This window comes from Cyprinodon tularosa, unplaced genomic scaffold, assembly GCF_016077235.1.
Source record: "Cyprinodon tularosa strain WSP-4 unplaced genomic scaffold, ASM1607723v1 ctg143, whole genome shotgun sequence".
In the NCBI taxonomy this organism is placed as follows: Eukaryota; Metazoa; Chordata; class Actinopteri; order Cyprinodontiformes; family Cyprinodontidae; genus Cyprinodon; species Cyprinodon tularosa.
The window spans coordinates 1396209-1413511 of record NW_024038254.1 but is presented as its reverse complement, the minus strand read 5'-3'; the positions used below and the strand labels follow the sequence as shown (position 1 = coordinate 1413511).

The 17303-nt window shown below is 39.5% G+C and overlaps 1 protein-coding gene across 3 annotated transcripts; it reads left to right on the top strand.

Moving 5' to 3' along the window:
* The first annotated feature begins 217 nt into the window (after positions 1-217).
* On the top strand, positions 218-16931 carry mideasa (mitotic deacetylase associated SANT domain protein a). 3 transcript variants are annotated; one of them, XM_038278713.1, is made up of 14 exons: positions 218-538; positions 615-788; positions 972-2707; positions 6651-6854; positions 9281-9623; positions 9711-9777; positions 9870-10012; positions 10086-10189; positions 10271-10346; positions 10458-10546; positions 11582-11725; positions 12215-12352; positions 12437-12603; positions 15981-16931. In XM_038278713.1, exons 3-14 carry the CDS (start codon positions 1226-1228, stop codon positions 16240-16242), a joined length of 3219 nt encoding a protein of 1072 aa, XP_038134641.1. In that variant the 5' UTR covers positions 218-538; positions 615-788; positions 972-1225; the 3' UTR covers positions 16243-16931. The 3 variants fall into 3 exon arrangements, with proteins under 3 accessions (XP_038134641.1, XP_038134642.1, XP_038134640.1); XM_038278714.1 differs by lacking the exon at positions 615-788 and having other exon boundaries at positions 10089-10189; XM_038278712.1 differs by lacking the exon at positions 615-788.
* The last annotated feature ends 372 nt before the right edge of the window (positions 16932-17303 follow it).

The window sequence follows — 17303 nt, the reverse complement described above, 5'->3', positions numbered from 1 at the left end:
TTTGGGGTGAGGCGTTTAGGGGGACCAACGTTTTTGTTTTTGTTTGCCCATCTGCGCATTTTCGCAGCGCTCTAAAGTCTCGAAATGAAAAAAAAAAAAAAAAGTAAAAATAAAAAATAAAATAAAAAAAAATCAGAATTTTCTGGGGAAGTACTCTTAGCAGCCGCTGCACGGCAGCATTTCACCGCATGCAGCAGCAGTATGATGCGTGTTACGCTGTGGTGCAGGGAGGGGGGGGGAAGTTGTGGACATGTTTTCCTGGAAGTGCACGGTTTTGCGGATACAGTGTGCAACATTGTAACTACTGCGTTAAAAAGACTCCTGCTTCTCTGACGGGACTTTGGAGCGTATTTCCGTGTTGCTGTCAAACAGACTGGATCGCCTTTTTTTGTGCGAAGCGAAACTCGATGAGAACTTATCAGAGTTGTGACATTTGCTGCGCACAAACCCTCTATGGAGCTGCGCGCAGTCGACTTTGATCGAAACCAAACTGACTCCATGGAGCTGATCAGGGGGACGTCTGTGCACAATTGATCAGGTAAAATAAATCCTTTGGCTTTGATAATAATGCTCGCTGTCTAATAGCACACCGCTTCCTTATTGCTTGTTTGCAGCTGAACATTACTGGCTATCGCTCGGGTGATTGCAAGAGCCCCTTCGTTTCCTGTATTTCTTGTTAAGCCAAATGGCAGCTCCGCTCTGGAGGCGCCTCCTTGTTTTTAGCAACCCTGAAACTTCAGCTTGCAGATGTCTTCCCTGTACGCACCTGATCGCATGAATCCAAACAGGTTTAGTTTCCCTCTCTCTGCTCTGCTTTATAATTTCACTTTTCACACCAGGCCGTTTGGCTGGTGTAGGCCTCAGTTTCCTCTTTGCTGCTGGCGACTGTAAATAGGCTGTAATGTCTTTCCCCTATAATGCTATTTAATTTTTTTTTTTTATGTTTTTATCTGTTTGTCTTTCTTCTAAAGGTCTAGCTCCCTGATGAAGTTAAAAAGATTGGACAGCAGACCTCAGATTTAATTGCTGAAAGAGGGCTGCATGTTCCCCACCCAGCACTTTCCTTTGGGATTTTATGTTTCCTCTCAGATACCTCTGTATACACAGTAAAAAAAAAAAAAAAAATCACGACTGTGGGCAGGGGCAGCACACTAAAGAGGCATATGCCAAATTTTGCACGCTCACTCATTCAGACGAAAAACATTTTCTAGTTTAGGAGACTGCTATGAGTCTTCCTTCTCAGGTAAACACTGACAAGAGCAAGCATCGGAGTCCAGCCATGAAAGAAGGAGTGCAACACACCGGGGAGGTTTATTATGGTATGGGACCTCCTGCTTCAAAGGTGAGCCATAGTGACTCTGCAAGCAGCTCTGGTGTTTATAACCCAGAGAAAGGGCACCAAAGTCTGCCACACTATCAGCAGGCATCTTCAGTAAAATGGATGCAGGACTCTTTACAGGCACCTGGGTGGACCCAGGAAGCTCCTGTCCCAACTTGGGGGCAGAACTTTGGCCAATACATGAGCGGCGTGAACGTCAGGGATCAGATGGCTTTCCATAAAGGAGTTCATGAAGGTGTAGCTATGCCGATGGGAGCGGAAAACCAGATGTCGGCACCTGTGGAAGTTTACAGAGATGCCCCCCAGGCTCAAACTCAGGGAAGGGGGCATGAATGGGAGCAGCATGCCACTGCTGCTGTAATGCACCAAGCCCAGCTACAAGCCTATAGCCATAAAGGCGTGGATCTCCAGAGCCAATCCCATGTGCCATCCCACACAATGCAGGGGCCCATTCTGCAACCTTTCCAGGCCTCATTCAGACCGAACAAGCAGCAGTTTTCATCAGGTTATTACTCTGTCTTTCCAGCAAACAAGGGAATGATTTACGGAGAGCAGCCCAAAACTCAACAGCAACTAATGCATCAAATGCAGCAGCAACAAATACATCATCATCACCACCAGCAACAACAACAGCAGCAGCAACAACAGCAACAACAACACATTCACCAGCAGCATCACATTCAGCTACAGCAACAGCAGCAACAGCATTTGCAGCAACAGCAGCAACACCAAATGCAGCAACAGCAGCAGCATATCCAGCAGCAGCAATTGCACCAAATACAGTATCACCAGCAACAGCTGCAGGAGCAACAGCAACTTCAGCAGATGCAGCAGCAGATGCAGCAACAGAATGTTCCACAGCCAGAAACAACACAACCTCAGGGACAAGCGAAGCTGCAGCAGCAAACCCAAAGTTTTGGAGCTTTTCCACCTCCTGAGCCTCTTCCACCTGATTCTGGAGTTAAAAAAGATGTACAGCCAATGGAGTCACGACCAGAGGCTCAAACTTGTGACGCATCAGCATTACCTGCTGCATGCTCTGAAAAGGTTGGAGCTACAAATCCCTTAGATACTGTGGACTCAGCTTCCGGGGCCCCTCGACGCTCACGCCGCCTCTCCAGAGAGGGACAGTCCCCGCTGGGTCCTCCACCCGGGAACATGTGGTCCCAAGCTTCCAAAGAGCTACCACCACCACCCCAGAACGGAGTAGCTGGTGTCACAGGTGCAAAGGGAGCAGAAAGCCAAGCAGCAACAGGAGGGGTCATACAGATAACCCGCAGGAGGAGGAGGGCTTCCAAAGAGATCAACCTAGAAACTCTGGCTCAGAAGGCTTCAGAGATGGAGTCTCTACCTGCTAAAGCTGCCAAGGTAAAAAAACAACAACAAAACATTTACAATGTTTTTGTACTAAATGTTATTTATTCATGACTGAAAACATAATTATAATTTTATATTAAATTAAATGCAATAATTGTATATTAAATAAACGAAAAAGTCTGGAAATTTTGATCCTCAGTTTTCTACAAGTGTAAAAAGGTAAATTTTTAATCACCTAGTATTTATTGGCAGGTCCAAATCGAGTTTTAGAATGGCTTTTCTTCAACAGTGGAATCTTGCGGAGTGAGTGTTCTAGTTACTTCTGTTCTGTCTATTACTACTGTTCAATGAAACAACTGTAGGTCTAGGTTATTTTTTTTTATATAGTCTGTAAGGGGTGTCCTAAGCTCTTAAAGGAGCATAGTGCATCTTCCAGAGTATTTTCAAAAGTCTCCCCCCTCTGGTGACAATGATATCGATATTGTGGACCCACATGGGTGAAGAGAAAATTGCATCAAAGTCTGCCACTGTGACCGCACAGGTCTTTTGTTTAAAGGCATATTATCATCTGTGGTAAGAAAATTAATAAATATTAAAGTCATTTCAATATGTATTTCTTAGCTTATCTTGGCATTGTAGCTTTTTAGCAAAAAGAGACCCAAATCAGGGTCACTACAGAGTTAAATCAGTCGACTGGACTGCAATTTTTGCCATTAATTTCACCCCAGAAACAAAACAAAAAAAACGTTTATTTTCCTAGTCTTGTGTTGAGCCTGTGATGGGGTTGTGACTGGCCTTTGTGATCCATCTCAAAACACAAAACAGTTGCCCATGTTCTATCACTAGAGTGTTTATGACAACAGAGACTCAACAAAGTAGGTGAACTAGAGCACATCCCCATAACCTTAATCACTCTGGTTTGCTAACTGAGTGAGCCTTGAGAAGCAACTGCAGTAAATAGAGGTAAGCTCATTTTACATGTCTGGTAATTGTGAGGGCATGTATGAGAAAGAAAACGTATTTAACTTTTCAGCTTGCTCAATGCACCTCTAAAAAGCCCTTCTGATTAGTCCTTTGTGACTATGTCAGAAATGATGTGAGCGGGACCTTTTCATTCCTGGTTTATTGTGAAATTATGTTCTTAAAACTCTTAAAATACAGGCCTTACCGTGCTCACTGCAGCACTGAGGAGCTTCGAACTGTATATCTAATGCTAATGCATGTATGTGATGCTTAAATTTTGGTCTACAAAAGTAAAGCTGTGAAGAATCTGAGAGAGCTCTTTGTTATCAGATTTTTTTTAGATTCTTCTACTTTTGTATTGGGAAACCTTTTTAAAAGGCATTAATTAGGGTTAAACCACCGCACATTAATTAGTATCAACTAAATGTCAGATTACCTTGCTGAATTGCTTCACATTGAATCTATTTTCTTAGCTCTCTCTGCGTTGTTGCGTGTTCTTTTATTCCTGCACTTTTCAAAAATCATCTAGAATTTATTCAGGGTTTTTGCATAGTTTTAAAAACTATCTTAAAATCCATTAACTGAATTTCGAAGCCTTAAAATGTCAATCATATGTCTTGAAACCATTTAATCCAATTTTAATGTTTAGGACATTGAAATCAACACATTCTTTTCACTTTATCCCTTCCCACCTCCACAGGTAATTTGTACATTTAAGAAAGTCATACTTGGAAATAGACAGATTTATGGCAATCTTAGTGTCATACTCTATTAAGGTGCAAAACGAAACGAGTCTGGTCAAATAACAGCAATAAACTGCATGATTATATTCAATTGCCAGTTTTTTTTGTTTTTTTTTTGGATAATTCTTGTATTTCTCAAATTCAAATGGGAATGGCCTAAAATAGAGCTGCATGGTGGCAGCCCTGTTGCCTCCGGGTTCGATTTCCGGCCTGGGGTTTTTCTGCTTGGAGTTTGCATGTTCTCCCTGTGCATGTGTGGGTTCTCTCTGGGTATTCTGGCTTCCTCCCACAGTCCAAATACTTGACTGTTGGCTTAATTGGCTTGTGCATGTGCGCATGAATGGTTTTGTATCCAGGGTGTATCCTGCTTCTCGCCCATTTACAGCTGGGGATAGGCACCAGCATCCCTCTCCACCCCAGCAGGGAGAAGCGTGACAGAAAAGAGATGGATGGTTAAAAATATCAAAAGTCCTAAATTTAACACACTGAAATTAAAAGAACCCAGCTAAGCATATCATTAAAATTATGTGATAATTTATTTGTGTGTGGATCATATTAGTCGTTACACCATTTCAAGTTAATTCAACCATTAGAAAGATGTTCCTTTATTTGCATTTGACAGGCATTTATGCATTCTGACTAACTAATGAGGATATAACAAAGCATGTAATATCCAAGCAATCAATAAGCTACCTCGACTGCTTGTCTGGTTGTGTCAAAGGTGACGGTATAGAAAAGAATTTGCTGACTAATGGAAAGTGCAGCAGAGACAATAGGGAAGAACAGGGGTAGGTCCAGGTAGGCGATGCTCTCCAGTCAGCTGGGTTTTCAAGGTTTCTTAATCGTAGACAAGGACATACTGTTTTGGCCGTGCTCAGTAGACCATTCCACCACTGCATGAAAAAAGTCAAGATTGTCTTGAGCTTAGAGTTGCCGCCGCTCACCAACAATCCCTTAACAACCAGTGTGACTGAGTCAGACAAATGGGAAATCATTCAAATTGATCAGAGTCCCTCTGATAAACATTTTGCAGAAAAAGCTGGTTGATAGGTCTGGCCCGATACGTCTCTAAGAAGCAGCACGTATTTTCCCTGTTTTATATATTTGCTTTTATTTAGGAGGTATAGCAAATGTAGCTTAATCACCAAGTGAAAGCATTTTTTTTCATCTATCAAGGTTGGCAAACAGCTATATAAAGAGGAAGAGCTTTGTTTCTATGCATAACTTCCCTATGGTTTTACAAAACTCCTCCAGCTGTTCAGTTTCAGCTCTCTTTTAAAAGAGGCTAAGCAGTTTATGATTGTGGACCACATTCTGTTGCAGCATTAAGTGGTCCAATAAGCTCTGCTGTACAGTAGATTTAACCCGCACTGAGGGTGTTATCTTTGCAAGACACATGATACTGTCCCAGTTCAGGATTGATTGTGTTTACCCAGTAGGTGCTGCGCCCTCTTAGACATTATTCGTTGCAGCTCCTTTGACACAGACTGTCAATACATAAACATAAGTGCAGAAAGTTCTCTTGCCTTGAGTGGTTTGTTAAAGGTTTGAGTGCTGAGCTTGTAGCGTGATGTGCAGTTGGAGTGGCTGCATGTCTGCACACCTCCACATTCCTCAGGCTGTCTGCCAGTCAGTCATTGGGAGGCAGGGAGGGGCTGAGCTGTCAACGTCCGCGGCCATTCTCCCATTCTCCCCAAACTGGTTTGGTGCAACTAATATGCAAGCCGGAGCTGTTCTCTGTTTTTCTTTCTTTTTTTTTTTTTTTTATGGTTGGGAAGTTGTCTGTTTCTTGATTTGGAGCAATGCCTTTCATGCTGCCTCTGTTAATGAACACCCTGACGCGATTTGTAGCTTTCAGTTCCTCACTTAAAATCTTGGATCAGTGTACAAAAAAAAAAACACAAACTATGAGATAATGAAATTTTATTCTCTGTAGAAATATGTAGATCTGCAAAAACACAACAGAAAGTATAAAACTTGTCTTATATTTGGCTTTTGAATCCAAAAGCATGCAGCTGAGATACAGCTATGTGTATTTTAACAGTTCAAACTTCTTATTGTGTATTTTTATTTTTGCTTTAACCTGACAATGTATCACTGATATTCAAATAATTTTTGCTGTTGCAGCACATAGTGAGATGATACAGACTCTCACCTCCTTCCCCTTTTATTTGTCACTCTCTTTTTTCCATATTCCCCCTACCTTTTTTTTGCCTGACTGCTGTATTTCCTCTCCTCTTCTTTTTCTTCTTCTTTTTTTTTTTTTTTGTTTTCTCCACACTCCGCAGGAGGACGCCCCCTCGACCATTGTGCCCCTGGTTATTCCAGTGTCTGTGCCTGTGCACAAGAACCAGGCTGAGTCTCAGGACGGTTGGGCTCAGGGTCGCATCGGCCACAGTGAGCGCCCAGCAGGCCAAGCGGATCGGAAGCCCTCTGTGATCGTGGCTCGGCGGCGTTCGCTCAGAAACTCGATGACTGAAAGTTTTGGCCAGGTTAGTTTCTTTTTTTGGACTTTTGCACAGCTTTCATGTTCTTTACCCCTTTTAAGACGGTATGCCTGGTTGCCTTACGGTGTTAGGATAGAATTGCATGATAAGTATCTTATACACATCAGAAAAATTATTTGATTTATTGAAAATAAGGAAATTATCCAAACCAGCTTGGCTATATGTAATAATTATTAGGCCACTACTGGTGAAGGAAATCCCATCCATTGTAGCCGATGTTACAGCCGCAAAAGAAAACAACAGGAACACACTGGTGCAAGGCGCATTTTTTCAAATTGATGAGGAGGAGCTTGAGAGAGTCGTATAGATGCTTTATATATGTTAAAAGTTGTATCATACAGACATGCATGTTTTCTCACTGCCTCACACTTCCATATTAAAAGATCACTGTGCTGATTTCCACACCTATAATAAAGTGGGGGATTTTCAACCAGAAAACAAAAGGAGAAAAAAAATCCCCCTTTTCATATTTAGAAACACCTGTCCTTTTATTGACCAGTTGCACAACTTTTTTTGGACACATTGCAAGAAAAAAAGTCTCCCACAGCCCGGGAGAAGGCTGTGCGACCCAGTTCCAGATTGATGGAGGTCAACTGCTTTGATCCTCCTATGTTCTTGAATTTCAGCTGTTCAAAATGATATTAATTTTGGAGATCTTTTAGCCCATCTCATGATGTAAGACGGACTTAATTTAACAAATTTCATCCATTGATCAGAGCAAGGTCAGGCTAGTTAAATTTATCTTGGTTTCCCAGGAAATTAAATGTAGTTTCAACTCTTTTTCACCAGGTTGGTTTAGAGTTTTTTTATTGAATAAAGGAAATCTTAATGTACTAATTACTTAAATACTTAATTATAATATAAGAAATTGTTTTGATGTAAAGTACAAGGTGTTAAACCTCATTTGTTTGATGATCTGTATCATTTACATATGACAAAAAGCAAAAATTATTAATAGTTGAAATTTATTTTTTTAATAAAGATTACTATAAGATTACTATATATTGTGTTATTAAGCATTTAGAAGTCCAAATGGAGTACAGTTTATTCATTAGAGTTATTCCACCCAATTAGAGTAGCATCATAAACCCTAAGGTTCTGTCAGCTCACTAAAGTGGTCCAGCACTAAAAATGTTTTACCATCATCAGCTGGGATATGCTGAAAAGCAATATCTAAACTTTCTGTTAAGTAATGCGTTTCACTTTAACCCTTTAAAGCCAAGTGTATCACATATAATACATGAGTTTTTAAGACTTCTGTATCATAATTGGGATGTTTGTGTGCTTGAAAACCCAGACTTACCCAATCAGACACATGTAGTGAACAGAAAATGTGTAAAAAATTACATAGAAATGCCTAATGTATAAAATTGATGCAAATTAATGCTCTAATTTAACTTATTCAGAAAATATACATTTTGTATTTAATTTGTCAGAAAGTTACTTGACAACTCTAATAAAAGAAATAGAATTTTCTGTCAATTATTTTTCACAATCCACAGTTAATTTCAGATAAAAAAATTAAAGGCAAAGCTTTGCAGAAATATTATTGACTAATACTAACCCGGTTTAACTTGTTCATTTTATGTGACAAAAATAAGCTTACATCAGACATTACAAAGTCTTTATACAATTATGGACTAAAAGGTAGTGCTCGAAAAAGTTCAATCAAAATATCTGTTAACCTTAAGGCAGTAGGCTGGTGGATTAGCACCAATTTTTATTTAATCCTACACCCACAGCAATAGACTATTGAAAACCATTTAGCAGTTTGTTTGTGTCTTTGTTGTCATTATTCTTCTTGTATTTTACATCACATCTTCAGCGTGAGGCGTAATAATGAAACTGCTCTTTTATTATTGGATACCAGACCTACACTGAAGCGTTGGTCATTTTTAACAGTATTTATAGAACTTTAATGTAAATTCAAACCTACCAGTTGTTTAATATTTAGTGTAAGGACCAGTCAACCAAGCATAGATTTTGAGTTCACGCATTTATTGGCTAAGATGCTAAAAACAGCAATAGAACTGGGTGCTGAGTATTGCAACACCTACACTTTACTTTCTATGGTGTCATTGTGATATTTTGAGCCCTTCTTTCATGGGCAAAAAGACTTAAATATTGTAAAATGCTATTTTAGTTCTTAGTTTGAGAACATTCTTTCCAGGCTGCAAGTTCTGGTGATGTTTATATATATTTAATTTTCAAAATGGTGAACTATTGAACATATTTCACAGAGATGGCTACTGTCCCTCTTTTTCGAGGTTTCACTTCTGCCTCCAAACTCTACAAATGAAGGCTTAGTCACAGATACTCTTGCTACAAAAGTTAGGGAAGCAGTTTTTTCTCTTTATAGGACACTTAAAGATATAAACTTTAAGATCTGCCACTTCCCCTCATTATTTCAGGATGGGGAAAGCGATTCAGGAATGGATGAAGACGGAAAGGCTAAGTTCAAGCGCCGGACTCGTCCTGAGCCCCTCATTATCCCGCCTCCCAAAGTATCCAACTTTATCCCCCCGTCCCTCTACTCAAGCATCACCTCCTACCAGAGCAACCTGCGCTCACCAGTCCGCCTGCCAGACAACCTGCACGCCCTGCCCCCATACACGCCCCCTCCCATCCTCTCACCTGTCAGAGGGGGATCAGGGCTCTACTTCTCCACCTTCCTCACCAACATAGCCGTAAGCAACCAGATCCTTCCGCCTCCGGCTACTCCAAAGTCTGCAACGCGTAGCCTCTTACGGTCCAGTAAGTCTCACATGACTTTTGCCAGTAATTGTTTTTTGTTTTTTTCCAATAATGCCTTAGTTTTTCTTTTCTTTTTGCATTTCTTAGCCAGCTCAGAAATCACACCTCCAGTCTTGCCTTTGATCACTGATGCCACACCTGTGTGCCTTGAACCGTGAGCATCACAGATTTGAACAGATTTCTTACTTATATTTTATTTTCAGCGTTGCTCACATTTCTATCTTTTTGTTTTGTGTCGGGGTCCAGCCGTATCAATATCGGGCAACAGTACCAGGCAGAAATACCTGATTTAAAAGATCAGCTGTCCTCTCACTTGGATCAGCATAAGGCCGAGTTGGTCTGGCTTCCTTTGAATAACCCCAACCAAAAACAAAGCGACGAGGAGACCAGTAGGTTTCTGTCACAGACTAATTTCAGTCATTTCTGAGCTTCTCTCCCCTAATTTACATGTTCTTATTTTAGTAGAGCATTTTATGAACCTGGCGTGTTCGAGTGTTTTTAGTGGAGGAGGGACCAATCAGGAGCTGGTTTTGCACTGTTTACATGAGGGTGGAGGCAAAATTCTTGTAAGTAAAGAGACCAGATGTGATTTATTTTAGTTCAATATCTGCATGTTTTATTTTTCATTAACTTTGCTTGATATTAAGGAAACACTGGAGCGTTTGATGCTTCAAGACCCAATTTTCCCCAAAGGCCATCACCTGGCAAGTTATCACTACTCAGGTGAAAAAGCTGCATCACCTTCCAGACATTATCCTCACATCCATCTCTTCATCTTTATTTTATTGCTAGGTTTAAATTTCATTCTATTTTTTTTTTTTACTTTTCTCCCAGGCTCTGACAGCTGGACAGCAGAGGAGAAATGTTACTTCAACAAAGGGATCTCTGCCTACAGGAAGGACTTCTTCTTGGTCCAGCAATTGGTAAGGATGATGCCTTTTGAGTCATTTTTTTCCTTTTCACCACAATACTAATAATAATCCTATTTATATTTTTCAATTTAACAGGTAAAATAAATTTTGCATGATTTATGTTATTCAGGTATGATAGAAATCATTACTTTGCAGACAGGAAGAGATTCTTTTTCAAGTTCCTTTCAGTTCAAAGAGAAGAAAATCAGAGTAAATAAATCACATCCTCTTCACAGCAGGAAGTCTGGGTTGCAGAATCATAACAATAGCTGTGGCATGTGTCGGTGTGTTACAGTATCCAGCCTGAAAGAATCTTGAATTTATAAATTATTTGAATTTTAATATTATTATTCATTTGTCAACTTTCGCTGTAGACTTCAATCCCTTATTCTGCTAACTTTATTAATCCCGTTATTAAAGGTGCCTTCTTTAAACTCTGACAACTGAATACACTCATGTCTAAATAGGTGTGAGAAAATTATTACTTATGTGAAGGAACCCTGGATTTACTCTCCAATAAGGCTTAAACTAATAATATAGATTGAAATAATCATCATTAATTTAGTTGGTTAACAATCGCTAACTGGAATATACAGACTCTAACAGATGGCATGAACTGAAAGAACAAATTCAGAGCAGTAATTAAGCCAAAACTTTATGAAATATTTGATGAAAACTAAACTGTAAATATCCTCCATTCAGACTTTATTTAGATTTTTTTTTCTATACATGTTTTTTGCCATTTACAATGAATTCATAATTTCCAATCATGTTTGTTTTGCTTTCTTACTATGTTCAAAGACTTGTTTGAGGTTTGTTAACAAGCTAAGAGTATCTCTTGTAGAAAACAGTGATTATTTTTTTGGTTGATTGATAGTCGCAACCATTGTCTTTTACCATAAATGCCAATATAAGCCTTTCCTATTGAAATTTGTTCTAAACCTCTCCAGAGGAGAACCTAATTTTTAATTTATAGAGTTTTTTGTTAACTTAATGTTTTGAATTATTTTTTAATCCAAGCGTTTTTTTTATTTATTTATTTATCAGGTGCGGACTAAGACTGTGGCTCAGTGTGTGGAGTTCTACTATACGTATAAGAAGCAGGTGAAGGTCGGTCGAAATGGTATCTTAACCTTCGGCCCCCCAGATTCACCAGTGGAAAAGCACTCTGAGGCTGTGGTGGACGTTAAGGTAAAGTCAAGGGAATAAGATGGGGATGAGGGTAGTTGAAATGATAAACTGATCTGAATGGAAAGAAAGCGAATGTTCAAAGTTAGTATTTATTTCTATGCTAAAAAAAAAAAAGAGTTATTTTATATTTAAAGATGAGCTAAATGTGGGGGTTTCCTCATTTTCAGATATTCTCTGAAAACAATGAATGAATACATTCTCCTGTTTGCCACTTAAAAACAATTTTTTTTAACCTTTTCACCTGGATTTTGTTTTGTCCTTTTTAAAGAAGTACTACAGACTAACTTATTAGCATTGAAGGTAAACATGCTATACAAGGATTAAAGAAGCACCAAAATCAATTATTTAGGTCAAGAGGATGGGAAAGTAGAAGTGATGAAAACTATGGAAAGTTAAAAAGAAGAACTGAAAATTAATGTACATGGGGGTTTAGACCTGATCATATTAATCCGTTTGAACATCACACACAATTTTCCCTTCCATTGACAGAGCTCACATCTGACAAAAGTAGCTCAAGGAGAGGCAAAAGAAGAAGAAGAAAAAAAGGAAGCTACTTTATACGATGAGGACAACGAAAGCAAGCAGCAGGCGAGGGTGGCCCAGTCACTACAGGCTCACGACTACGTAGTAAGTACTGAGCTTTGCTCTTTGTTTTAATAGTCGCCAGACTTTCTTGGTGCAGTCAACGCCCACATGTTATTGTTGCTTCAGACAGGAACAGTTCTGGTCATCAAAGAGCCAGAGCCGGTGAGTAACGAGCCTCATCACTCATCAGTGCCTCACAGGCCTCGGGCTGAAGCTGCTGCGAAGAAGCCCAAAGCTCCAACGAAGCCCCCGCAGGACCCCAATGAAGTGTTTCCATGCAAGAAATGTGGCAGGTATGGCCGTTTTTTAGTCAGCCAGACCGATCCCTGTGGTGTTTGTGTTTTTATATTTGTTTAACTTTGTTAAAAATATTTCCTGAAAGTTTGAAAGTTTTGTGGAACAAACCTCGCCATATTTGTGACTGACACAAAGGATCTTCTTGGTTAATTTTAAACCATCTTATCTCAGTTCTAATAGAATCAGTGTTTCTGCACGCTATTATAGCGTCTGGATGTCCTCAAACAATCAGCCATGCTTTCCTTTGTGGTGCGTTCACACCAAGCTCATTTTCAGTGCATGGAGCGATTTGTTTACATGTCATCTTTATTTAAAGGTGCATTCAGGAGCGCTGCGGTGCAAATTAATACAATGGTCTGCTCCTAGTCACTCGACAGGCAGGATTATGGTGATAGTTGCTGGAGTTGGAAATGTGAATTTTTTATCAATGGACGTGTCTGTAATGTAGAGTGAAGGAGCGCAGCAGTAATGAGCGTTTTTTTAATCGACAAGGAAAATAGAGATGTTGACAGATGATGAAGTAAGGAATGCTTTTAAGAGATTTTTGGGTGCTTGTTTTGATTTAGCCCTTAAAAGGACTGCTATACCCCTTTCCCAACTGCTTAAAAACCTGTTTAAAATGGGAACATTGGCTTTTTGTGGCAGTAGGAACAGCTCAGTGACCCATGTCTACCTTGGTCAAACGACTAGGCAAGCGACCTGCGTTAAAATAGCCTCGGCTCTGATCGGCATGCCTCAGGACCTTCAGAACAGGGTCGATCTGCTAATTTACATGATACCATTGAGAGCAAAGAATGGACATCAAAAGTATGCACCAGCCACCTATGATCTAACAAGCCAAAACAGCTTTGCTTTTATCCTGTAAACATGAATTGGACAGAGAAAAGAGCATAACGATTAAGCACATTTTTTAAGTCCTCCTTACATGTTGCTCTCTGTTGTTTACTTTCCTGATTTCTGTCGCACTGCTTACATCATCAATGTTAAACCAGTGTGATGACACCACCAGACACCCAGCAGTATGGGGCGCAGGGGCCACGCAGCTTGCCAGTGGGGAGGCAGACCTTGGCTTTTTTTTGCCAATGGTGAGGGAGCCAAATGTCGATGGTTAGCCAATCGAACCGTGTCAATCTTCATTCATCTTCCTGTTGAAGCTCCAGAACTCGTCCCAGCCCCCCACTGCCTCTCCCCGACGACTTACTCCGACGTCCTCCTGAACCCTCCCACTGTCCTCCCTTAGCTCCAGAGTACGGCCAGCCTCCTCCTCATGTGTTTTGCTGTCGTCTGAGCTCCATAACACCTCCTCACCTTACCCCTGTTGTCTGGTCGATCCTCCTCCAAAGCAGGATAGTTTCAGGACCTGGTCAAAGGGAAGTAACATGGCCAGGAGGAGGATCATTAGAGAATCTGATGGACCTTGAACCTTTGCTTAGCTTTCCGTGAGCATCATGATCTGCTCGCTAAAATCTAGGTCTGACATGTTGTGTTGAAACCAGGAAGCAGCAACTAGAAGCTCCTTGTATTTGATGAGGCAATGATGCGATGGAAGTGGAGCTCGTCCCCCACCACTCTAATTGCTGGCAAGACGTCAAGTTTGAACGCACTATTCGATACACCAGGTTTCTGCTTTGCCATCCGCTTCAGTTTTGGTTTGGCAGAGGCTTCTGTATAACTTGCTGTTAACTTCGAATATCCAATCTAATGATCAGTAAGGTTGACCAGTATTTCAAGTTCTGAAACCTGGATGTGTTTGCTTATGAGTTTCAACATGACTATTTATAATCTCTGAACCCGATGAGCCATGAGGGCGATTTCCACAGTCTTTCTCCTACATCATCACTTGCTGCCTTTTAATGGCTTCCTTTGGAAAGTATGACAAATATATTTGACTCTTTATCTGAAGCCCAAATATAAACATTTTCCTTTGCTCAGGCAGAAGCAACCTAATGATTTAATTTGGAGGTATGCGCTCTTCTCCCTTTTCATATTGTCACAGTTTATCTATGATATTTCATATTAGACACCGGGTTGATAGACTTCCTGGGAACTGCATATTATTGCAGAATTTCAGTTTGTGTCCTCAACCTTTCCTCTTGAAGATATATATAGATTAAAACATATAGTTTTGTATTCTTTACCCAATTAACAAGTTTGTTCTATATATTTCATAATATAATGTTGTAGTATGACAGTGTAGTAAAAAAAGATCCTGTAACAATGCATAAATAAGGACAAAAGTCACGGTTTGTGTAACAAATCTGGCCAATTATGCTGACTATAAAAAAAAATTAGTTTTTTTTTTCTTGCTCCTTCTCGATACCACTAGGTGTCACTCTAGAACAGCACTACTTTGTGGCAAATGTTGAAATATCCCATATTTCACAGATCATATAAAAAATATTTAATTAAGGAGGTTTACATTTTTTATTATTTTTAATAGTTTTTTTACATTTTATGTTATCAAAATATATTGATTAAGCTTGTAAAACCAATGTATTACATCACACTCACCATGATGCGGATATACACATCTCAAGATATCATTTTGCTTATGAAAACTCAGAGTTTTGTTTTGAAATTGAAGAAAATGACAAGAGTATACCATAAAACCATATAATATTTTAATGTACAATCATGGGAAAACCCGTTCATATTGATGTTCTGTAATGACGGCCCAGCAAACCGGCATTAAGAACCTAGAAAAAGATTTATTGCCAAAGAACCTGGTTCTGTAGAAAGCTGTATTTCAACAGATTTCTTTGAAAAATTTGCACAAGGGGAGTCTGCCTTGCTCTCTAAAGCATACCGGGAGTTAATTTCCAAAGAAATGCAAAATATACTTTCATCTCAAAAATGTATTTAGTTGTGTGTTTTGCTGTACATATTCTTATTGCTTGAGCACCAGTAATAACTGTAGCAGGATGATATTTTTTGTTACAGCTCTTTTTTCTATTAAACCTATATCAATATACTTGCAAACAGCACTTAGTAAAAATCCACCTTCTTTAGCATTGACCTTTTATCTTTCGGATTGTGAAGGGTGTCAAAAAAATGTCTGCCTTCATGTGACTATAATATAAAATCTTTATAAGTTGTATTATGTAGCATTTATGCTCATGTTTTTCATGTTTCCATTCACCAAAAGTCACAGTCCTGTTTGCGCATTAGCTGCACGAGTTCTTATGCTTACAAAGTAAATAAACATGTAGCAAAGTTCACTTTATGCCTGTATGTTTAAGGCAAAGCACAGCCCAACAAAGAACAGGCTTAAATTCCAAGTATCTTCATTTTACCTGAAACAGGAGGATTTTTTTCTGAACAAAGTGTTAAATGTCAGTTTTCAAGCTTTAAGTGAATCTATCTTTCCTTATAGGGTGTTCCATAAAGTGAAGAGTCGAAGTGCCCACATGAAGAGCCACGCCGAGCAGGAGAAGAAGGCTGCAGCCCTGCGGCAGAAAGAGGAGGAGGAGAAAGCTGCAGCGCAGGCTCGAGCCAGAAAAGTGGCTGCCGCAGCAGCAGCGGCTGCAGCAGCTCATCAGGGGGGAGAGGGGGACGGAGCGGCACAGCAGGCGGAGATCAGCAGCCAGGAGGACTCGTCCGAAGGGGAGGATGATGACGACGAGGACTGGCACTGAGTATAAACAAAACGGGGAAAAGAACCTTCTAAGCAGGGGGAAATTATGCAACCACCCTGCAGAGATGAACAAAGAAATTGATTAAAGAGTTAAAATCAAAGTGCAACATTCAATGGGCAGAATAAGCACAAGAAATGGGTTTTTCGTGTCTTCCTGTTAATCTTTACACTGTTTTTCTTCTGTTTTTTACCAAAACTGTCTCTGTTTGGCTGACTTTCAGCTTCACACCGTCACACTCCGCGTTTGAATACTCAGAGTTTATTTTTTTGTAAGATGCACTTACAGTGTCTGTGCTTTTGCCGATATTGCCTTTTATATATTTTATTTAATTGCAAATTCATCAAACAATTTGACGTTTTCATTGCGTAAACAAAACCGTGTGAAAACGAGATCAGATAAATCTGTCCTCCATTAGCTGAAGCCCTTTTGACTAAACATTAAAGGGCTGGAATGTAAAAAAAAAAAAAACTAAAATGGGCTCAATTTAATACAGTTTTCCAGATTGTTAACTTTCTACTACACTTTATTTTTAAGATTTCTATTATACACATTTTTGAAATGAAAATGTAAAAAAATATATATTTATGATACAGCATTTGCAATGATCATCATAATATAAAATAATAATCATGTTGGCTTTGTTCTGGAAAAAATGGAAAATATATATTAAAAAATTTATTGTTCTGAGAGGAACAGCTGTTTTCTTTGCATGAAGTCATCAGGTTGTCACTGCAGGTTCTTGTTGAAATACATGCTGACTGGGGTTTTCCTGTCAGTGTGAACCCGTGGCTCTTTGCATTTTTTCTCAGGAACATTGTGCACACCTCGGCTCACAGGTTGTTCCATTGATCTCTTTATCAATGAACCTTCTGCTCTTGAAAACAGTTGGAAAAGTTGCACACAAAAAAACTAAGCAGATCAAAAATTCTTCATGTTAATGCATGGAAAAGTATACTGATGAAACAAACTGCTAAATTTCAACCAATAAAATTGGTGTCACGATTCTAAATTATTTTGGGGAGATTTTAATTAACATTTCTAAGTACACGGCATTTACAGTG

Excerpts from the sequence above, each read along its gene's own strand:
- mideasa (XM_038278712.1), top strand. The coding sequence starts at position 1,226 with ATGAGTCTTCCTTCTCAGGTAAACACTGACAAGAGCAAGCATCGGAGT. Across the intron at positions 9,624-9,710 it reads GCGTAGCCTCTTACGGTCCA|CCAGCTCAGAAATCACACCT; the intron begins GTAAGTCTCACA and ends TGCATTTCTTAG. Across the intron at positions 12,353-12,436 it reads TACAGGCTCACGACTACGTA|ACAGGAACAGTTCTGGTCAT; the intron begins GTAAGTACTGAG and ends TTGTTGCTTCAG.